The sequence below is a fragment of the Acartia tonsa genome, chromosome 11 (genome assembly GCF_053477335.1).
Source record: "Acartia tonsa isolate MP-2025a chromosome 11, ASM5347733v1, whole genome shotgun sequence".
Lineage (NCBI taxonomy): Eukaryota > Metazoa > Arthropoda > Copepoda > Calanoida > Acartiidae > Acartia > Acartia tonsa.
Window position 1 is genome coordinate 35,484,446 of NC_137270.1, and position 22,847 is coordinate 35,507,292.

Here is a 22,847-nt window from a genome sequence, read left to right on the forward strand (position 1 = left end):
TTGAATTTTAAAAATGTACGCACGTCTTTTTGCAAGAATTATTGTCTAATATTTACCAATATACTCGCAAGTCAAGTTTTAAGTCAGTTGGGACATTTTAACACGTAGCTCCGTAACTATACGTAGCAGAGAAATCGTTCTTATATTTCAAAAAAATAGACTTCATAGCGGTTCTAGTGGTATGCGTAACATTTTTCTACTATTAACACAAGCCGCGCAATTTGAATTTTAAAAATCTACGCATTTTTTTTGCCTCACCCTTTATGTTGTAGATTCGCTATCAATAAATAAACCTGAATAATGACATGTGCTTTAATGTGCATATTTTTCTTACAAAAGAACTGACAAAAAAATTTCAACAATCCACAGGCGATAAGTAATCAGCCGCAAAAAATTTGGTGTAAATAGCGAGCCAGTCATATTTGTTTTACCTAGATTTTTTGGTTCCATCCCAAACGTCGGAGTGGACAAACGCAGGAGTGTTAAAATATTAATTTAATTAAGTATTTCTATGCAGATTATGTTAGGTTAGGATATGAATGTACAAATAAGCCCCCCGCAGGGGTTATGCATTTAAAAAACCTATAAGATGGTCTAAAATAGATTAGGTTAAGTGTCCACTCCTGCGTTTGTCCACTCCGACGTTTGGGACTCCTGCGTTTGTCATAGAACCGATTTTTTGTGCATATTAAAACATTTTTTTGTCGGTAAGTCAACAATCTTCAATATCAATGTTTTATCTTAAAGATAATAAGCCAAATTAAATCGTAATTATACAGAAGTATTACCGTTAGCAGTACGGTTTACATACAATAAGTCTTAATCTGCTGAGCTACCCTCTACCGCAGCCACCATAAGTCAAAGTATAAGTCTCACTTACTAACAGTCATTTTATGAAATTGAAGCCAGAGTCACTTTCAACAAGCTAGCTTTGAAAGCTGCTGGAGGCTCGGCTGCCAAGCCATGGCAAGCCCAAAGAAATAAAATAAATTTTTTTATTGAATCTCCATATTCATAAACTCTAAATATATACAGAAACCTTTAATACTTAAAATACCATTTACTTAACATTTAAAGATAGTTTATTTATAACTAACTTTATAGAATTGTAATTATTTCCTTTTTAAACTTTTGAAAAAAAAATTTACTCAAAACTGAAGTATTTTTTTTACAGTGCAGATAACTATTTCCCAAAATATGAAATGTTTCATCCCGCTTCTACTCAATAACCTCTTTTACAATTGTACAAGTTCTTGAATTTCAACAACAACAAAAAGGATAAGACGTATTTAAACTATACAAAAATATAATTTTTATTACTTTTTATTTTTATCACAATTTAGTAAATTGTAGTGTATGAATTACAAATCAAGACTTTATTTTTTTATTTGCTGCAAAATAACAATGATTTTTATATTTTTAGAAGACATGTGCAAAAATTTTAGCAGTTTATTGTTTGTAATCAAGTTTGAATCTTTATGAACTATTGTTATTTAAATTTTAAAAAAATATCTTCTCTTGTTTGACAAAAATTTAAAATCAATTTAAAAATTTTCAATAAGTATAAAATTTTATGATTTTCTTCTAAAGTATTAGATATCAAATTAAATACTTTAGGTTGCCCTATGTACTAAATCATAATTAGGTTTCAGATTTGCTAAAATTCTAAAATTTCTTTTTGTCTAAGAAATTTAAGCAACTTTAAAATAAAAACCTTAAAAATTTAGTTGAAGAAAAAATCAGTATTATACTTTTGTAAACTAATTCATTTTTTGCTCAAAATATGCAGTAGATGATATTTGCAAAATATGAAACATGGTTCCTTTAAGAATTGTTTTTATATTTTTAATACAATAAGATAACAAAAAAATGGATGATGATAAGATTGTAGAGATTACTGAAAGTGTTGTTGGTGCAGTGGCTGAAGAACTTCCTGGTGCATCAAAGAGGATTAAAGGATTCCTAGATGATCTAAATGAGAAAAAACCTGAGATAGCAAGTGGTCTGATGGTTGCTTCTAAGATATGCAAGTAAAGAAGTTTTTATAGATAAAAAAATTCTGAAAAGTAATTTACATAATTTTTCCATGGAAAGATCTTTTGTATCATTTAGTGTTTTTTGTGAGTAGTTTAAAGTCTAGTAAATAAGAAATAAGATTTGCTTATATGATACCTCTTAAGTTTTGCCAAGTGTCATGTGTCCTCTTACTATTAGAATTACTGTCCAGTGTCATGAGAATAAAGGATTTTCTCGTATTCATTCGAATCCGGTGGATAGGAACCGGTTCTCATCCATACGAAAAAACTATGTCTAGCATCGTATTATATCCAGCTTTCTACGAATATAAAAATGTACAATCTTAAGATTAAAACCAGTTTTTTAGTCCGTGCCTTCGGCACCTCGAGGCTAAACAAACTGGTTTTAATCTTATAATTGTACATTCTATATCCGCGGAAAGCCGTTTATAATACGATGAAAGAAATAACTATTCTGAAAGTATTACAAGAGAAATGTCTTGAACTTATTGTAATTGACTTTTAGCATTGCAATTTTATAACAAAACTATTATGACTGTCAATATGTTCTAGACTTACAAAACTAAAGCTGTAAATTAGAAGTATTACTGCCTCTTCATTTCCTTTAAACACTATAATTTCTATTTGAATAAAAATTATAAAAGTTTCTATTTTATAGGGCTGGTGGTGATTACACTGGTTGCTTGCCTCTCACTCTGATTGGGATATGTCTTGCCGGTGCTTCAAATGTTTTAAATCCAGAAGATCAAGATGATTCAAGCTCTGTTGTATATCAAACAGAGTTTAGGAAAATTCACAAAAAACTTTCTCTTCTGGAGGTAAAATATAGTTTATAATAATAATCACAGCTATAAATTTTATGTTCATTTGTATAAGTGTTCTGTAACTTAGAATCGTTGTAAGTCTTTTTAAACCTTCAAGAAAATAAAATTATTTACACTATAAACAAACATCCAAAGTTAATCAGACAAGGAAAATATTATTTTCTGTAATTCTATGATTTGTCATTTGAAATTGGATAAAACATTAATTTTTGCTTTTTTATAGGAAAAAGCAGATAAGATATTAGACATTCTTCAAGAAATGCTAAGGAAAGGTGGTATGAAAAAAATAAGAGCACAGTTCAAAGGAATGCTAGAGAAGTCAAATCAATTAAAAATGTGGGCAGATCAATTTCATCACAATGTTTCTTCTTTTTATTTAAACAGAGAAGATTTTGACCCTCAGAATTTATCAACAATATTTGGCCAAGTTTATGAAAGCAAGGTAACCCTTTATAAGTTTAGGAAATCCTATTTTTTTATATCAAAATTGGTTCAAGTCAATTGTATCTCTATTTTTTAGTGTGACAAAAATTTTGCAGAGCTGAATGAAATCTATGATTATGTTCTGACTTCAAGGCTGCTCTACCTTCAGATAATGATAACATATCACACAAATGTTGATCGCTTTGATCCAACCATCAGAGAAAGAGCAATTTTAGATGAAATTGATAATTGCAACAAAGATATACTCCAGATTTCTCAATGTATGTCTAAGGTTTGCAATATATTCCATCCTGTTAGAGCTCTTCCAAAAGACAGTCATTTTGATCCAGGTAAAATACCTTTTCTGTTGTATGTTTTTTTGTATTAAATATTTATGTAGTAATTCTAATATATAATGTATTTGTAATACTTGATATCTTTTTAGCATACATACCAACTGTTACTGTTCATGAAGAGTTTGTATTAAAGAAATTGGGAATTGAGAGTGGTAAAGTTTATGGCAACCAAGACTTTATGGTTCTTCTTCCAGATCTGCCTATGTCTATATATGGTAAGAAACTCACAGCTAAGTGTACAGTAAGAAAGTTTAAAACCTACTTAGTTAAAGGTCCAGCCAGAATGGAAACTGATGAAAAAATCTACATTGGAAAAATGAATGAGTCTGGTCGATGGATTGGTGGCAGAATTGAAATAGACAATGACTCACCCACCAGCATAGAGTTTAGAAAATACAGAGATGGTAAGAAGATTCCAAATTCAACTCGTTACTACTATGACTTTGAATGGCATTCAAGTCCTAGATATGAAAAGTCTTTATTCACCTTGTTTGGTGCCAAATTTTTAGATGATCATAATAAGAGACTGACACTATCGTCAAGAAATTCTTTTGATGGCTCCAGAAATAACTCAGCCCAAGATCTTCCATTTTCCACCAATGAAACAAGATTGTTGGCTAATTCTCAGAAAAATCAAGCCAGTCAATACCCTAAATATTCTGGAATCAATTCAGCACATGGAACTACCACCCTGTCAAGAGATGCACCATCAACATCTTCTGCAAATCAAGAAACTATGCATAGAAGAACTCCATTTGGAGATGTTAGACAAGGATGTCAAAGATCTGTTGCTATTCCAATCAATGTTGAATATTCTGGAATTGATTCAAAAGCTGAAGCTTCATCATCCTGCTCAGATTCATCTCGCTCAACTTCCCTGCCTAGAAGTAATTTATCAAGACAACTATCATTGCAGGTAGGGTTTAACATTTAAATTACAATTATTAAGGACAGTGACAGTGTATGTGTTAAAACAAAGGTTGAAATTATGAAAATTGAAATTATTTTGATATTCTGCAATTGGAATTATATTTTTTAATGAAAAGATTTTATTGAATAATTACACTTTTCTTAAGGTTAATCCTGGAGCAAGATCTTTCAATATACCAATAAGAGTGGAAGGTCAAGAAGAGGCTACTCAAACCAATGTTAGAGAAGCAACTATGCAAAAAACTAACTCTCTTAGAAGAGGTGTTAGTCTTCAGGAAAGATCAAGAGTTGTAGTCAATGGTAGACAAATTGACATTCAAAGCAATGATACACTTGAAGAAGAAGTAGGCAATGATGTAAACAGGGGAAGAACTATTCAATTAAATATTAACTTGTAAATAATATTGTAATCTTTGTACTACCAAGCTTGAAATCAATTTCACCAATCAAAAAGATAGTTTATATTATATCAATTATATAAAGGGTGTGCAAAAAAAAAATGCGGACATTTTTAAAATTTAGATTGCGCGGGTTGTGTTTATAGTAGAAAAACGTTATGCATACCATTAGAACCGCTATGAAGTCTATTGTTTAGAAATATAAAAATGATTCCTGTGCTACGTATAGTTTAGGAGCTAAGTGGTAAAATGTCCCAACTGGCTTAAAACTTGACTTGCGAGTAAATCATTAAAGATTAAATTAAAAGGTATGCAAATAAAATTACGTACATTTTTAAAATTCTAATTGCTCAACTTGTGTTAATAGTAGAAAACCATTAGAACCCCTATGAAGTTTTTTTTGGAAATATAAAAACGATTCCTGTGCTATGTTTAATTTATGAGCTATGTGGTAGAATGTCCCAACTGACTTAAAACTTGACTTGCGAGTAAATCATTAAAGATTAAATTTTTCCACTTTTCTCACATATATCAATACCGCTCCTAAACTAAAAATAGCACAAAAATCGTGCTTATATTTCCAAAAAATAGAGCTTATGACGGTTCTAACAATATACATAGCATTTTTCTACTATTCACACAAGCCGAGCAGTTTGAATTTTAAAAATGTCCGCAATTTGGCACACACTTTTTTTTATCTTTAATGATTTACTCGCAAGTCAAGTTTTAAGTCAGTTGGGACATTCTACTACGTAGCTCCTAAACTATAAGTAGCACAGTAATGGTTCTTATATTTCCATAAAATAGACCTTATAGCGGTCCTAACGGTATGCATAACGTTGTTCTACTATTAACACAAGCCGCGAAATTTGAATTTTAAAAAGGTACATATTTTTTTATTTACTTTAATCTTTAATGATTTACTCGCAAGTAAAGTTTTAAGTAATTTGGTACATTTTACCACATCGCTCCTAAACTATACGTAGCACAGAAATCGTTTTTATATTTCAAAAAAATAGACTTTATAGCGGTTCTAATAGTATGCATAATGTTTTTCTACTATTAACACAAGCCGCGCAATCTAAATTTTTAAAATGTCCGCATTTTTTTTGCACACCCTTTATATAATTGATATAATATAAACTATCTTTTTGATTGGTAAGTTAAATATATAAAAAATGCTGCATAAAATTCAAAATTCTATTTGTTAGATGTTTTTTGCCTATATGCCATATACACATGTTTAATATTTTTATTAATATACTATAACTTTTTAGTTAATTTTCAATGCTAAAGAAGTATTTGCCTGTTTCACTACACAGAATATTGCTTTAAAATGAAAATAAACCATAAGAAGTTCCATATTTTGCAGCACATGTGACTTGTATTTTCTTTAAATACTGTATGATTGTATATTACTGAAATAAAGTAAATGCTCAAAACTCCGTCAAAATGTTGTAAAAAATCCGTCAATTTAGATTTGTTCTGGCCATTACTACTAAACATTTGATATTTGCTTCAAAATATATTCCATGGTGGATAGATCTGTACTCTGTAGACCCTTACATTTAGCACTTTCTCAAGCTCAAAAAAACATTTATAATTTTTGTGCTAACAAAACTCATGGAATTAGTTGTTTTAAGGGCTTCATCAAAATCTGCATTTTTGTAAAACTTGTCAAGCCTGAACAAAGTTCAAAGTGCCCTGGATTCGCCGTTATGGCGGTAGCTGCAATTTTCGGCGGGATTCGAACCTTTCACTCCCTTAAAGTGGTCTTGTGAGTCATTTTACGGTCTTGATCCAGAAATACTTTTTTCTATAAAGCCAAACAAAAGTTGAGACAACAGTATTTACGTAAGACGCAGATAACAGCGGTAGCGGCGGATAAATGACATTTTTTTTATTTTTCACCAAATAGCTCGCCATACAAGGACAAGAACTCAATTTTGTGTTGATGCTAATGGGGGTCATTTAAAGCATTTCGTTACAAAATTAATGAATGATCAATGTATTTGTAATTTTTTTTGTAATATGATGTATAAAAAATCTAAAAGATTTATATATTTATAAATTTTTGGACCTTATTTGAGCATTTACTTTATTTAAATTATATGTGATCATAATATACCATGTTTAAAAAGTTCCTAAGGATCTCAATGATTATACTTATTTGTTACAGGAAACCACATGTAAGTTTTGGAATCAAATGGACTAAAAAATAAATCATTTTACGATTATAGCAATCCGTTGCGGACAGTCAAACAGACACACCCTAGGTATAAAAACTACATTACATTAAATCGTATTTTAAATTTTATTTACAAAATTTAATCAAATTATAATCACGTATAAAATAATATAAAAGTTATCATTTGATTTTAGGCACAATTAAATGCTTTAAATATAATATCTTTGTAAGAAATATGTTCAATAATACTGTACATTAGTTCATATGTTTTTTAATTCAGGATTTTTAAAAAGTTTAGCCAAAGTTTATACACTTTAAACAATGTATAATTATATAGTCAATAAATAACTGTAGTGAAAAATAATTTAGATTTATGTGTTTTTAAAGGAAAACAACCATTCTGTTATTTTGAAACTAAGTTAATTTGCCAAATTTTATTCTTCTTAACTATAAATATAGGGAGAGGGGGGGAGGAGGCTCCTGAAAATCATTATTATTAGGGGCTTTGGCCTATGTGAAAAAAAACTTTGTGATATGAGCAATAAAAGACGTACATAAATAACATTTATTAACTCAACATTTATTAGGCAGGATGTATGCATCTAAAAAATGAGAGGCACAAAACCTTAGTGGGTTATATATAACAACCCCGCCCCCACTCCCCGGAAAAGGGTTATTTATACAAGACAAAACTAATATAGTCTTTCTTAGTACAGCGACAACTTTTAAAACAACCAGAAAAGAAGTTCAATCATATAAATTTGAATCATGTTCTTTGATAATTTTATTGTTACAATTTATTTTTTTGCTATTTTTGGTCCAGCCGTTAACAAGATCTTACTGATCATACAATTACATGCTGATAAAAATAACCAGATCTTTTGAAATAATTTTCTAGTTGTTCTAAATCTTTTAATACAAAGTAGTGAGGTGTTTTTTTTAATTTTAAGATCTCGAAAAATACTGATCCGAATTGGTTATACTTTTCGGGGAAGCTTTGTAAAAGTCTTGGGGGTGTTTAAAGGCTATTTTTCTGACCTCTCTCGCACTCCCCTAGAGGCTAGGGGCGAAGCCACTAGTATTGAATAAAGTGTTTATGAATTTTTCTTGAAAGCATTCATAAGCTCCATGGGAAGTGGGAAGACAATTGTCGAGTTCTTTTCTGCGGATATGGCCGTTAGGGTTTGAAGGTACCTACAAATGATTAATATTTTAAAATTGTTTTAAAATGTCTCTCTAAAAGTGCAATTATCTTGATATTTTATCGTAACTGAGAAATTTTGCATACTGCTAGTAGAGATAATGCGATTAGAGCGTCCTTAGATTCAAAGATATTATTAAATAAGAATTCTTTTTTTTATTGTTTAGTTGCTCAATTTTTAATATCATCTTTTTTGATAATGTCAGAATAAGTATTTTCAATAGAATGAATGTACTTTTTTTTTACTTTTTGACCTATTTTTATTCTTCAAATTTTTCAGGTGGCATAGAACAACAACAGAAATTAGATTAAAATCTACAACTTATTTTCTATAATTGTAATTTATGCTGTGTTGGATCATATAAAGCTAATATACATCTAAACATCTATGACCGTTTTGGGTCTTGTTACTAAACGGATAGAATGCCTTATCTCAGAAACATATATTGGATGCTTATGCAGGTGCCGAGCCCTACCAAATACTCACCTAAGTTGAAGGGCGGATGGTGATTCGCTGATAATCAGAGAAGCTTCCTTCAGGGCTCTGCTAGCTTTTTGTTCACCCTCCGCGGCGATAACCTTACATAATGATATATTTTTTACGGAATTACAAAATTTTGTTAGTAGCGAAGCTACTCTATAATTTGCTTTGTCCTTCACTTCATCACGCTGGCAGTTAAAGTTATTTATTTTTCTTGTGTATTATGTTTTATGAGACAGCCCAATAGTTTTGAAAATACAATCTGTTATATGTTTATTGCTATGTTTTGCAATTTTTATTGCATATATATTTTGTAGCTTGTATACTTTAGGACAAATTTTCCTTTTTGTAATAAAGTTTAGAATATTACCATTAGCATTAATGTTATCAGCACTACAGTATAAAAACAAGCAAAACGATCCAAGCTTTTTTTGGGGGGAAGGGGGAATTGAATTTATTTGGGGTTGGGGGGGTTGGGGGTAATCTTTATATCAAAGAGGCAAGGGTGTCCAAGCTTTTTTTTTGAGCGGGGGATAAAAATTAAAAATCTGAAATTGTAGGGGTGCCCACTAATTTATTTGGGGGGGGGGGGGGAGAAACACTTCTTTACCCCCTCCCCCCATTGGACGTCTTTGTACGTAATTATCTTGGCTCTGGCCTCTCTAGCGGCTTCAGCCTCAGCAGCCATAGCTCTGTAGCTGTTCATATATATATATAGATAGATAGATATTACTAACCTTTGCTCTAGCCTCTCTAGCGGCTTCAGCCTCAGCAGCCATAGCTCTCTGTAGTTGGACGGGCAGCCTCACATCTTTTACTTCAACTCTCTCAACTCTAAATAGAAAATACAGTCACATTAGCCTGTTCCAAAATGTAATTTCGAAGACCTTAAAAAGACATTGATATTTTTTGGTTCACATAGATGTAGTTTTCTATAAACACTTTTTTGATGGGGGGAGATTTAATCCTTTAGAACACTTTTTTGGATTCTTCTTTTTTTGACATCCTTACCTATCAATTATCTCATATTGGTGAGGCTGCTATCCATGACACTCTAGCGTCAGGTCCAACAACCAAGGATAACTAAGGGGAGCTAAATCTCTCCTTTTCTGTCTAAACACCCTTGGTATTAGGTTAAGTAACACCCATCAAGTAACAACCAACTGTTTGATTGCACGACCTTTGCCTGGAAGTTCTTTCTTCAAGTTTTTGGCCAAGGCATTCCCCCCTACTCTAATTATTAATGACGCGCATCGTGTTGAGCCACGGTCGCGAGTTTGGACATCTTTAATATAATATAATTGTGATACCTGATGCCCCAAGGATCAGTGGCTTCATCAAGTTGTCTAAGTATCTCTTCTCCTGTGTGTTCTCTATCAGCTAATATCTCCTAAATAAAAATAAGGTCAGATTATCAACAAAACTTCAAATGAACTCTAGTTTTTGGATATTAAGAAATATCCCTGTGCTACGTATTGTTTAGCAGCTACGTGATAAAATGTTCCAACTGACTTCAGTAAAGACAAAAAACCTTAACACTTCATATAATAGGTTAAAATTATCAGAGAGAGAGAGAGAGGGGATAATGGGCTTTTTATTACAATAGTTCCCAAAGTTCTATAATAACGTTTCCTTATTCCTTTGCTTAACAACTTTAGCGACATTTGTGAATTTTGATTGGTTGGTTTATTAAGTTGAGTGTTCAAATGTTTCAACCACTAATCTTACTCAACAGGGGCAGTAATTTTGTCTATCATCATTAGGGGATGTAAGTGTGCAATAATTTATCGGCCATTGTCTTGTCCATTGTAAAATTGTACCTGAAGTGTTTTAGTTCCTAGAATGGTTCTGAGGGTGGTAGAGGCCAAGAGTTTTGTGGATTGGTTGGCATTAGTCACATTACATACTGCTGCATAAGGGCTTACAATCTAAACAAGGGTATTTATGTTCATTATCAGTACCACCTTGGGTGCTTTCCCTCCAAGTGCCTAGCAAGCCAAAACCCCCATCCCTTTTTGTTTTGGAATTAAATTGAAAATAAGGTTTGAAGGAGAGGAGGGCTTTTTTTTATGACTTACTCTTCCGGGAAAGCTTATTTTTTTTTATAAAATTGGGAATAGTCCCTTTCGTGGCAACGCCCTTTAATGGACGATTCTTCTTTTTTTCACAGTAGCTTTTCTCCTATTTCTAGCCCCTGTTGGGGGCTCCAACCATGCGGGGCTAATTGTCTAAACCTGCAAGGCAATCACCTAACCCAATATAACCTAACCTAAAATAACCTATTAAAAACCTTTTGAAAAATACGACGAATCGCCCCTTAAAGAGACTATACCCAAAAAAATTAATCTACAAAAGGTGAATTTTGTTATATTTGGATGTGCACATTTTATATCTCTTAAGATGCATAATTTTACGGACCATCTTAATCATTTTTTTCGTACCAACTTTCCTACGAGTGGACGTACTGACATACTCTAAATAATTATAGATCAGCTGTGCTTAATATAATTACCTTGTAATAAACAACAGCATCTACGGAGACTGTTACACTGTCCTTTGTCAGTATCTCTTGTGGAGGAACATCAAATGATACAGTTCTTAAATCAACAACCTACAAATTACAACAAGGATGACAACATCCATATATAGCGAAGCACAAAAAATCGCGAAGAGACAGAGTTATAGAGCAGATGTTTAGTAATTATGAAAATATGAAGCAGCTTATATTGCCTATACAAAATAAAGTCATACAATACAAATGACCAATGATAGGCCAGTATATGTCTTAATTGCCCAATAGTAAAATGTATACTGGTCTCTCATTGGTCATTTGTATTCCATGACATTATTTTTTTTATAGGCACTATAGGCTGCTTCTGAAAATATTCACAAGAAAATAATGCATGTATACATCTAATGACAGATCATAAAAAGACAAAAAAACAAATTTCCGCCTGCACTAATAAAGTTGCACTAGTTTTATGATTTCATAATTAAGACATATGAAACATATTTTCATGCACTCTGTTACAGATAGCTGTCGAAAATGTTTTTGTATTTTATGGCCATTAAGCTTGTTTTGATACATCACGGCTGAAATGCTTCATAGATATGTGTTTGAAACCTTTTGTTAACATTGCTAAGCAATGAATATCTAATATATACTTTACTTTGTCCGTACGTCTGTCTCTAAGTGTCTATTTATATACCAACCTGAATTGTATTAATGCAGGGAATTGTAATGAAAAGTCCAGGGCCCACATTATAAACCAACCTGAATGGTATCAATGCAGGGAATAATAAAGAAAAGTCCAGGGCCCACAATATATACCAACCTGAATTGTATCAATGCAGGGAATGATAATGAAAAGTCCAGGGCCCACATTATAAACCAACCTGAATGGTATCAATGCAGGGAATAATAAAGAAAAGTCCAGGGCCCACAATATATACCAACCTGAATTGTATCAATGCAGGGAATGATAATGAAAAGTCCAGGGCCCTCATTATATACCAACCTGAATTGTATCAATGCAAGGAATGATAATGAAAAGTCCAGGGCCCATATTATATACCAACCTGAATTGTATCAATGCAGGGAATAATAAAGAAAAGTCCAGGGCCCACAATATATACCAACCTGAATTGTATCAATGCAGGGAATGATAATGAAAAGTCAAGGGACCACATTATATACCAACCTGAATTGTATCAATGCAAGGAATGATAAAGAAAAGTCTAGGGCCCACATTATATACCAACCTGAATTGTATCAATGCAAGGAATGATAAAGAAAAGTCTAGGGCCCACATTATATACCAACCTGAATTGTATCAATGCAAGGAATGATAATGAAAAGTCCAGGTACCTCATTATTTACCAACCTGAATTGTATCAATGCAAGGAATGATAAAGAAAAGTCCAGGGACCACATTATATACCAACCTGAATTGTATCAATGCAGGGAATGATGAAGAAAAGTCTAGGGCCCATATTATATACCAACCTGAATTGTATCAATGCAAGGAATGATAAAGAAAAGTCCAGGGACCACATTATATACCAACCTGAATTGTATCAATGCAGGGAATGATGAAGAAAAGTCCAGGGCCCACAGCTCCTCCCTTCTTCACTCTACCCAACCTAGACAGAGAAAATATTAATAAAGAAAAGTCCAGGGCCCACAGCTCTGCCCTTCTTTACTTTACCTAACCTAAGAAAAGAAAATATTCAGGGGTAGCTATTCTAACCAACAATTCTACAAAAAAATCACGAAACCTTACTAAATATCTGGTGGTATATTTTTTTTTTGTCATGTATCTGAAGAGGGGTGGGAAAGAAGGGGTGGAAAAGGGGAAGGGAGTTGTGGGGAAATTTTCCTTTAGGAGTTGTTTGTCAGAATATCATCCCCTTGTCCCTGGAAAATATTAGGTGGGTGTTATCTGGTAAAGAAGGTGTATTAACTTTTTTGCTTTTTATTTAAGATAGCTAGCCGGTTCTTTTAGTAAGTAGTAGATGTAAAATTTTTCATAGAATTCAGATATGCAATCGGGTTTTTTTGTAGATCTCTTATTTTTGAAGTAATTTAAGTTTTAAAAAAAATAATTAAGTCGGTTTTAAGGTACTAAAACGCAACAAAATAAAAGAAGAAAATTGCCAGTATGAACAAAAATAGTAAGATCTTTAATTTGACACCTTACTTTTAAAATTCTGTTAAGTAATTATTGAAAAAATCTATTTTTTTAACCTCGGTTTAATAAAAACTTTAAACCTAAATATTTTCTTAAACAGACAAAAACAATATGGGTTCATATATACCTTTAGATTCAAAAAAATATTACGAATCCATTCTAAGCAAAATTGAAAAAAAATAAAAAACTTAAAAAAATAAAAATATTATATATAATATTATATTTTTACAGGCAACACTTAATTTTAACTATTAAACTAGCCAATCAAAAATCTCAAAAATTGACGAATCATGAAGCTTCACCTAAAAACTTAACCACAAACTTAATTGACAAAAAAAAGGATAATGTTCATACAATATATACAACAGATACTACAATAAAAATAGTGATACTTACATAACATGTAAAGAATGAAAAAGTATGAAAAAATTTGCTTCAGTCTGTTTATAAACTTCAAAACAATGCAGTTAAAAATGCATTATTGTTTCTTGTGTTTAAAAAATATCTGTTACAGTGCACACTGGTCTGGAGGGGTCAACAATTCAATTTTTCCTACCCATCAATTTAGACAAAAGTTGACCTGCCAGTCTTCAAAGACATCCTGAGCCACCTTTATTTTAAATATCAACCCATGTTGATAATATGTTTTTTGAAATAATTTGGGGCCAAAATCTAAGAAGGTATTGTTGACATTGATAAATTGGCTATACTTGCTTAAATGTGATAAAATAAAATATCTGCATGTTGGACATTGTCCAACTAAAATAAGTCCTATATAAGTTCAAAAATTAATTATAACACAAAAAATGGTACAAAATGCAAAAATGTGTTTTTTTTTAATATAGGGTAAGTTTTGCAAAATTTTCTTAGTGAGTATAACCTGAGTGTCCTATATGTTTATTAAAGAGAATTTGTTGGTATTGTAATTGGCTTCATATTTCACGATATTTATGGCATCCGATTTTGTTCGTTTTGAGCGTAATAATAAAAAAATAACATGTATGTCATATACATATAAAATATACATAGAATCCAGATAATCTCGATTCCATCCAATCTCGCATCTGATTGGTCGAAACATAGGTCCTTGTCTCTTATTGGTCGAAGCAAAAATCCTGAGTTCTCATTGGAAGATCTCATTGGACGATCTTGCCTCTGATTGGTCGAAACTATGTGTTCGTGTGTGTGCGTTCGTATGTGTGTTCGTTTGCTCAATTCAAATATAAACACATTTTTTGGGCTTTCATAATTTGTAAATATTTCATTAATTAAAAATTACAATTTGCAAGACTTTAAAGTATCAAATAAATTCTCTTTTAAAAGTATGTCTTAAAGGAAGCCTGCAAGAAATACCATGCTTTCACTGCTGAAAGACTGCCACAAGTAGACCAAATACCCCAAATTTGAAGCCTTCAGCTTTTATAACAAAAAAGTTTTAGGCATTTTAAAATGACATTTTATGTACAATGGAAATTTTGAAAGAATTGCAATGCTCATGTTGAAAACTTTAAAATTAAACTACGTGGCCTAGAAACAAAATTATAAGCTTATTTTTGTCATAAATTTAGGTTTCAAGTAACTAATTATATTTTTACAATAAAAATACCCACTTTTATAGTCAAAATCATTAAAAAAAATTAAGTTTTACTTGCGTTGTACCGAATGTACTGTAGCCAATCAGAAGGCTGAATCAGATTAACAACCAATCACAGCAAAGCTTGTATTAGTTTACCCCTTTGTTTCCGCTATGATTTTCGTTTAAAAATGCAATTTAAATCAAATTTTTTTCATAGATTTTGACTATGAAATGTGGTGTTTTTATTGTAAAAATGTAATCAGTTACAGGCAATCTAAGTTTCTGACAAAGATAAGGTTATAATTTTTTGTCTAGGCAACGTAATTTAATATTGTTTTTTCTTTTATGAGCATTGGAAATCTTTCAAAAATTCCATTGTACATAAAATGCTATTTTGAAATGCCTAGAACTTTTTTGTTATTGAAGCTGAAGGCTTATAATTTGGGGTATTGGGTCTTCTTGTGGCAGTCTTTCAGCAGTTAAAGCGTGTTATTTCTTGCAGGCGTCCTTTAATAATATAATATATTAACATTAACAATATATATATATTTATATAAATGGGTTAAAACTAGAAATAAAATAAAGGCGAAAATTTGAAATTCAGCTGGTGCAAAACCAGTTTATTTTACAAAATTTTTTACTTCACATGAAATTTAGCTAATGCAATCCCCTATAAAAACGTATTTCAGTGTCGCCTTGATTGGACACCTCCTCCCCCCCCTAAATGTCCAATAAAACCACGAGAACGGCAAAATCAGTCTTTAAAGGTCATTTTAAAGGTCTTTAACCTTTGAGGTCATATATTTTTTTTCTCATAAATGGACTCCCTGACCACTAAAACCCCCAATTTGCCGAATTGGGCAATAAAATAGGCCAAAAAACGGCTAAAAACGAATTGTTGACCCAAATCTCCGTTTTCGGACCAGTGTGCAGTGTATGTACATTTGTTTAGGTTTTGTTCAGGTTTCGTTCAAGCCAAAAATTATGATTCTTAAAATAAACTTATATTTTATATTATAGTTTTATAAAACTTTTTCAATTTTGCTTAGAATGGATTCGTAATATTTTTCTGATTCTAAAGGTATGTATGAACCCATATTTTTTATGTCTGTTTTAGAAAATATTTAGGTTTAAAGGGCGAATATAGGTTTGACATAATATGAGCTTATTTCAAAGGTGCCATTATATAGATTATAAATAACTTAAAGACATTGACATATTTAACTGTATAAGTCTGTTTCTAGCCAAAAACCGATCCAATTCGTCGATAGAATTACGTCATTTTGCGTAACCGATATAGTTCCCTAAGAAATCCAAACATCACTGCATCACACAAGGCTTTGTCTGAAGGTTGAATTATAAAGTTTCTGTTCAATCATAGTTATAATGAAAAGGAAAGGATTTGACAGACACTGGATGCTGCAACTTTTACTTTTGATCAAATAAAGTTTTCATAAAATAATTTTGTAAAAGTACATTGAAAAAGTAATTTTAAAAAAATATTTAAAAATTAAAATATTATTTTTTTTTGCTAAAAGTTGCATCATGTTTGTGTATGTATGTTCGTGTTACGTATCGTAATTAGGGTAAATATTTCATAAGGGATTAATCACAGATTCTCATAGAGAAAATAAATTCATAGAGAAAATAAATTTTAAAACGTATTATTTACCCTTGACGCTATTTTTGAGGCACTCTTGCGTAAAATATTTTGAAGTAAATTAAAAGTTTAATAAAACAATATATAATTATAACAAATAAACATTTAAATTATCATATAAGATGAATGCCAATATAACAATCAAATTGATTTAAGAAAAATAATGAAAAAAAGGTCTTATAATGGTTAAAAAAAACGATTTTGTTGTCTATCTGATTTATCATATGTTGAACTGAACGCAAAAATTGTAAAATCTACTTAAGAATTTTTTTGATTTTTTAAATTTAGCATAGTTATTTTAAAAGTATGTAATGGCACCTTTCATATAAGCTCATATCATATTGAACCTATATTCGCCCTTTAAAGTTTTTATTAAACCGAAATTAAAAAATAGATTTTTTCAATAATTACTTAACAGAATTTTAAAAGTAAGGTGTCAAATTAAAGATCTTACTATTTTTGTTCATACTGGCAATTTTCTTCTTTTATTTTGTTGCGTTTTAGTACCTTAAAACTGACTTAATTATTTATTTAAAAAACTTATATTACTTCAAAAAAAGGGGTCTACAAAAAAAACGATTGCATATCTGAATTCTATGAAAAATTTTACATCTACTACTTACTAAAAGAACCGGCTAGCTAACTTAAATAAAAAGCAAAAAAGGTAATACTCCTTCTTTGGAAGGTTGATTACAGCAAAACGGCGGGAACTATGCTAAGGTTTGTACAAAGAAACTCCATTAAAAGACTGAAATAATTATTTATCGTATTTTATCGTATTGCTCCTAAAGAATGGATATTCCAAATATTCTGGCAATGTGTGATCACATGGCAAAACTTGAAATTTATCTTTCCCATTCGTGGACGAAGAACGTAGAAATTTCAAAATGTTCAATATGACCTCTTCATTGACTTAATAATTTAGAAATCTATTCCCTTATATGCAATATTACAAATTCTGGAAACAGAAATGTTTTTCATTATATGAAAAGATGTACCCTAATATGAAAAGTGGACAATATACAAAATTAACTAAAAAAAGTAAATTTACAAGACGACATTTAAATTAATTTTTTCAGTGACTTAATAGAAGTTAACACAAACTATTATACTAATAGAAGCGCAGCAATTATAAACAATTGTAATTGAATGAGTAAAGCTTTGTATTTTGTAAATTAAAAGATATCGTTTTCTTTAGATAACTCATTGAATATATGCATTTTAAATATTTCATCATTTTAAAATCTGGTAATACACAAGGGAAATGTCCCACAAACGGACAAACGATCATACCATAATTATATTGTAGCTCTGCTAAATTGTTTTATGCACTAACTTTCATTGATTTTTGTGAAGGTTTATTCATATTTTTATTTCATTATTTGTAAAATACAATAAGATACATCATACATGATTTTTTATTATCTATAATTCGTTAAATGATTACTAGCGGCTACGCCCCTAGAAGCCTCTAGGGGCACTCAATGCTTAACCTCATCTCATTTTAAATTTGTGGTTATAAGAGTAAAAAATATTTTTTTTGTGGGGGGGGGATGAAGACACACTCCCCAAAAATAGTTTAAAACCTTCCCAGGAACTATAAAAAGCTTCATTGTAAAGGAGAACAATATCGGTTCAGCGGTTAGCGAGATCCTTCGGGACAGACAAAAAACGCTTACTACTTTATTACCTGAAGATGATGGCTCTCTCATATTCCTTGACCATGCTGACACATAACCAAATACTGATGGGAAAGGTGATAATGATGAAAAATAGCGACACAATCTTCAGAAATGCTGAAATAACAAGGATGACAACATCCATAAAAGCGAAGCTCTGTAACCGTATGACAAACGAACATTAACATATGTAGAGTGCATAGGCGTCCAAGGGGGGGGGGTAATGGGCCATTTGGCACCCCCAAAATTTTGTGAACATTACCCCCCCCAAAAAAAAATTACCCCTACCTTGGGGGTGCCGTAGGCACCCCCAACGATTTTGGGGGGGGGTAATTACCCCCCCCCAAAATAAATGTTCTTTAAAAAAAAAATTGGGGGGGGGGGGGGTATTTACCCCCCCCAAATTGAATGTTCTTTAAAAAAAAATTTTACTGTCCAACCAGTTAAAACAGTTCTTAACCATGATAACAAAAAATTTAATAGTTGATCATGTTTTATTTGCTTGGGCCTTTATAAGGGCTAAAACCATCCCGGGGATCTATGATGTAATTGTAAAGCACTGAAGATTCCATAAAATAGATACCTAACTAAATTAAATATTTCATTAAATAATGAAAAAGAATTTCTATAGGTGATTTCTTTTGGGAGGAATGAATGAGATACTACTATATATTTGAATAGTAGTGGCGCCCTTAGCATCTAAGAACTCGTGTTTTCTAAAGGGTAAAAAGAGAGGAGAAAAATAGCCTAAAACCACTCAAAGGATTGACCTATAATAGTGTGGAACCATCATGGGATCTATGTGAAGCTTTCCTAAAAAGGAGAACTCAGTATTAAAAGTAATGAAATCTGAAGCTATAGTCAAATAAACCTTACTTACTACTTTATGTTATAAGATAGTACTTATTATTAACTTAATAGATTAGGTAGGTGCTTTTTTTACATAATTAAATTACCCCCCCCAAAAATTTTACCCCCGGGGTAAATTAGTTTGGTGAAGGTAATTACCCCCCCCCAACAGATTTGGGGGGAGTATTTACCCCCCCCCAACAGACTTTAGGGGGGGTAATTACCCCCCCCAATCAAATTTTACCCCCGGGGTAAAAATTTTGGGGGGGGTAAAAAAAAAATTCGGCGCGCTTCGCGCGCCATTTTACCCCCCCCAAACACGAATTACCCCCCCCCCCCCTAAAATTTTTTACCCCCCCAAAAAAAAAAGCTTGGACGCCCCTGGTAGAGTGTCAGAACAGAATAGACAGAATATAAATGTATAAGTGTACACAAAATTGTAAGTTAATTTGTTACAAATCTACTTAAATACAGGATACTGTTTAAGGACATACTTACATTTTTAGGACTTAATTGTAGAGATGCTTCGCTTATAATGTTGTACCTTGTTGTAATAGAAATAATTATTCTAAAATAAATTCACATTTAAAACGTAGGTTTAGTTAGTTGAAAATGAATTCAAACAAATATTCGGCGGTTATCCTTATATTAAATTTCTATCACAAACCTATGTATGTTAGGTTAAATAAAGGTTAGAAAAGACCCGCAGGGATAGTATACCGTAGGTAAATAGCAGGTTCCCTTGTCAGAAGAAAAACACTTAAAAACGCAGCACATTCTCCAAAAGGACACCCCTATGGGTCAGCAGGATATAATTTAATTTGTATCTAACATTAATCAATTAGAAGCACAGCAACTCTAGAAGTACTGATAGCGTTTACCTGCAAAACCACCATCGCTTTCATCATCATTTCTGCCATTCTTAAAAATAAAAAGATATTATGTTAGGAAGGCTTAAGAGGAAATCAAGTTTACACATCCCTGACACTCAATGTCAATATTGGATAGGGTACCAAATAATGCTACGGTCCTAGCGGTCATGCGTCTTGCGTCATATTTGAAGGGTGACGCAAATTTCATATCTCAGTTTTAGCTATTTGATTTACTATTTTTCTCTATAAAATAAAAGCGATGCTTGCTAGATTATCTAATTCGCTACAATATAAAGATAATTTTTTTCAAATCGCCAAATCTGGGGTCTGAAATTTGCGTCACCCTTCCAACCTGACGCAAGACGCTTAACCGCTACGACCGTGGCATAATTTTGTTCACTATCCAATATTGAAGAAAACAATTCAGGCAAGTTTCACCTTTGCTTAGTACCAAAATTTTAGGGTGTCGACCTACCCCCCAAAATTTTCATTGTAGAGAAGGGATATAACATTGTAGTGTGTATGAACTCGCTTGAGAATCATTCATTACAGACTAATGCAAAATTCGATATGAAAATGGTTAAAACGTTTAGACATTCAACTTTATGAACCAACCAATAAAAATTTAATAAGTCCCAAAGGTTGTTAAGCCAACGAATAAGAAAACTTAATAATAAGACTTTGGGATTAGTGTAATAAACAGACCAATGTCCATGGGATTTAGGATATCTGCTTCTAAGATAAAATAAGAATTTCCAAGAAAGGTTTCAAAATGATCAAACATGTCTAATAATTATTTAATACCTGGTTGGTTAATGGTCTTATTTCCCTGCCCGCAGACTCTATATCCATCTTTGACATTACTTTATTTCTGAAATAATTTAGGTTGAAAATTACTCCTATTTAAATCTAACAGCGGCTATGCCCCTAGCATCTAAGTGATCTAGTTTCAAAGGAGCTAAAAAATAGGATAGACATAATATCAAAATAATGCATGTCTCAACTACTACCAACAACAGTAAAAAACTCAAGCCATAAATATAATTATTTAGTAGCTGTGCTCAGATCAATATCAATTTATTAAATTATGACTTCCTTTCATTTTTTTGGTAAATTATATTTTATTTTACAAAATGAAATGAATATATTTATAAGGAGGGATAAAAAAATAGCATAAAACCATCGCAAGACCTATATCGTACAATAAAGAAGCCAAAAACCATCCCTTTACTTATGTTTAGATTCCAATCGCTTTAATTATTAATAAATTTGCGACATTATTGGACATTATCGTCCATGTTTTAAAAGTTTTTTTATTTTTAACATAATGTTGTTTCTTTGAAATGCAAATGACAACTGACACAAACAGATACAAAATTATAGATAAAAATTTCTGTAAATTACAGACCAATTTAATATAACGTGATGAAATTCAAATATAAATGCGTCTTATGGTACATTTTTACTTGTTTTAATGGATTTATCATTACTTGGATATTATACCAGATTATCATGAACTCTACAGGTGAAACTTGTAGCTGGCAAAAAAACGGGGTTATAGTCCCTTTAGTGGCAACGCTTCTTACGGTTAGGTTAGGTTATTTCATGTTAGGTGATTGTCCCGCAGGGTTAGAGGGGCTAAAAATAGGAGAAAAAATACTGTGAAAATACGAAGAAACACCCCTTAAGAGGCGTTAACACGAAAGGGATCACACCCAAAAAAAGATTTCCCTCTCCCCTTGTACTGGATCAGCGAACTGACCAATAAATGGTGTCCATGTTAGCAAGCTAAATTGATGCCAATTTTTCCACTCTTATAATATCCACCTCGTATATTCTACATCCATTGGTACATTTTTAATTGTTTAAAAAAGCAAAACTTAACCATTTAAAACATGATTTTAATGTTTTGAACTATAAAGTCGGAATTCAAATATATTAATAATTCAAAAAAAAAAATATATTTTATATTATTATAAACTTACGTGTGTTTCATGCATAAATTGGAAGATTTTTACAATAAAATTTGGGAGATTTTTCCAAAAGCTATATACGTTTACTATATTGATTATGGGCTTCAAAATGGATGCTTTCATCCTTGTTTTTAAATTCTTTTATTTCTACAAGATAATTTGTGGTTATTTCTTTTTCAAACATTTAAAAATAAAATGAAATCATAAATTCCAAAACAAATCAAGCTATCACCACTTTAATCTGATAAAATTTAAACTAATACTAATATTTTAAAATTACTGAAGTAGAAAAATAATCAAGTTCCCACTAATCGCCATTATAAGACTCCCCCAACCCCCTCTTTATTGATTTTAATAAAACAAGATCAATTATCATTTTAACCCTCTGTAATTTAAAGACTATTTCCAATTTTACTCTTAGAAAAAGGCAGGGATAGCTATTCTAACAAACAATTCTACAAAAAATCACGAAACCCTTTAAAGTATGGTGGAAGTATATTTTGTTTTTTTTCATGGATTTTAAGAGGGGTGGGTAAGAAAGGGAGGAAAAGGGGAAGGCGGTTGTGGGGAAATTTTCCTTTAGAATTGTTTGTCAGAATATCATTCCATTTTCCCTGAGAAATGGGCAGGTTTTAATAATATTTCATTAGGTTTTCAAACAACAAGGTACAACATTTTGTTAATATTCCATATTTAAAGAAATCTGAGCT

At 31.5% G+C, this 22,847-nt stretch overlaps 2 protein-coding genes across 3 annotated transcripts; one reads left to right on the forward strand and one right to left on the reverse strand.

Annotated features, from left to right (window-relative positions):
• The first annotated feature begins 1,769 nt into the window (after positions 1–1,769).
• Positions 1,770–5,087, forward strand: LOC145331393 (uncharacterized). The gene is made up of 6 exons (XM_080176021.1): positions 1,770–2,030; positions 2,695–2,854; positions 3,084–3,302; positions 3,381–3,633; positions 3,729–4,555; positions 4,716–5,087. The coding sequence occupies exons 1-6, from the start codon at positions 1,870–1,872 to the stop codon at positions 4,965–4,967; spliced, it is 1,872 nt and encodes a 623-aa protein (XP_080032147.1). The 5' UTR covers positions 1,770–1,869; the 3' UTR covers positions 4,968–5,087.
• A 2,180-nt stretch (positions 5,088–7,267) lies between these two features.
• On the reverse strand, positions 7,268–22,463 carry LOC145331394 (stomatin-like). 2 transcript variants are annotated; one of them, XM_080176022.1, is made up of 10 exons: positions 20,969–22,463; positions 20,174–20,213; positions 18,455–18,560; positions 12,905–12,980; positions 11,350–11,448; positions 10,658–10,765; positions 10,148–10,227; positions 9,575–9,671; positions 8,844–8,935; positions 7,268–8,349 (listed from the first exon to the last, which is right to left on the reverse strand). In XM_080176022.1, the coding sequence occupies exons 1-10, from the start codon at positions 21,023–21,025 to the stop codon at positions 8,250–8,252; spliced, it is 855 nt and encodes a 284-aa protein (XP_080032148.1). In that variant the 5' UTR covers positions 21,026–22,463; the 3' UTR covers positions 7,268–8,249. The 2 variants fall into 2 exon arrangements, with proteins under 2 accessions (XP_080032148.1, XP_080032149.1); XM_080176023.1 differs by lacking the exons at positions 12,905–12,980; positions 18,455–18,560; positions 20,174–20,213; positions 20,969–22,463 and adding an exon at positions 12,417–12,542.
• Positions 22,464–22,847: the final 384 nt, after the last annotated feature.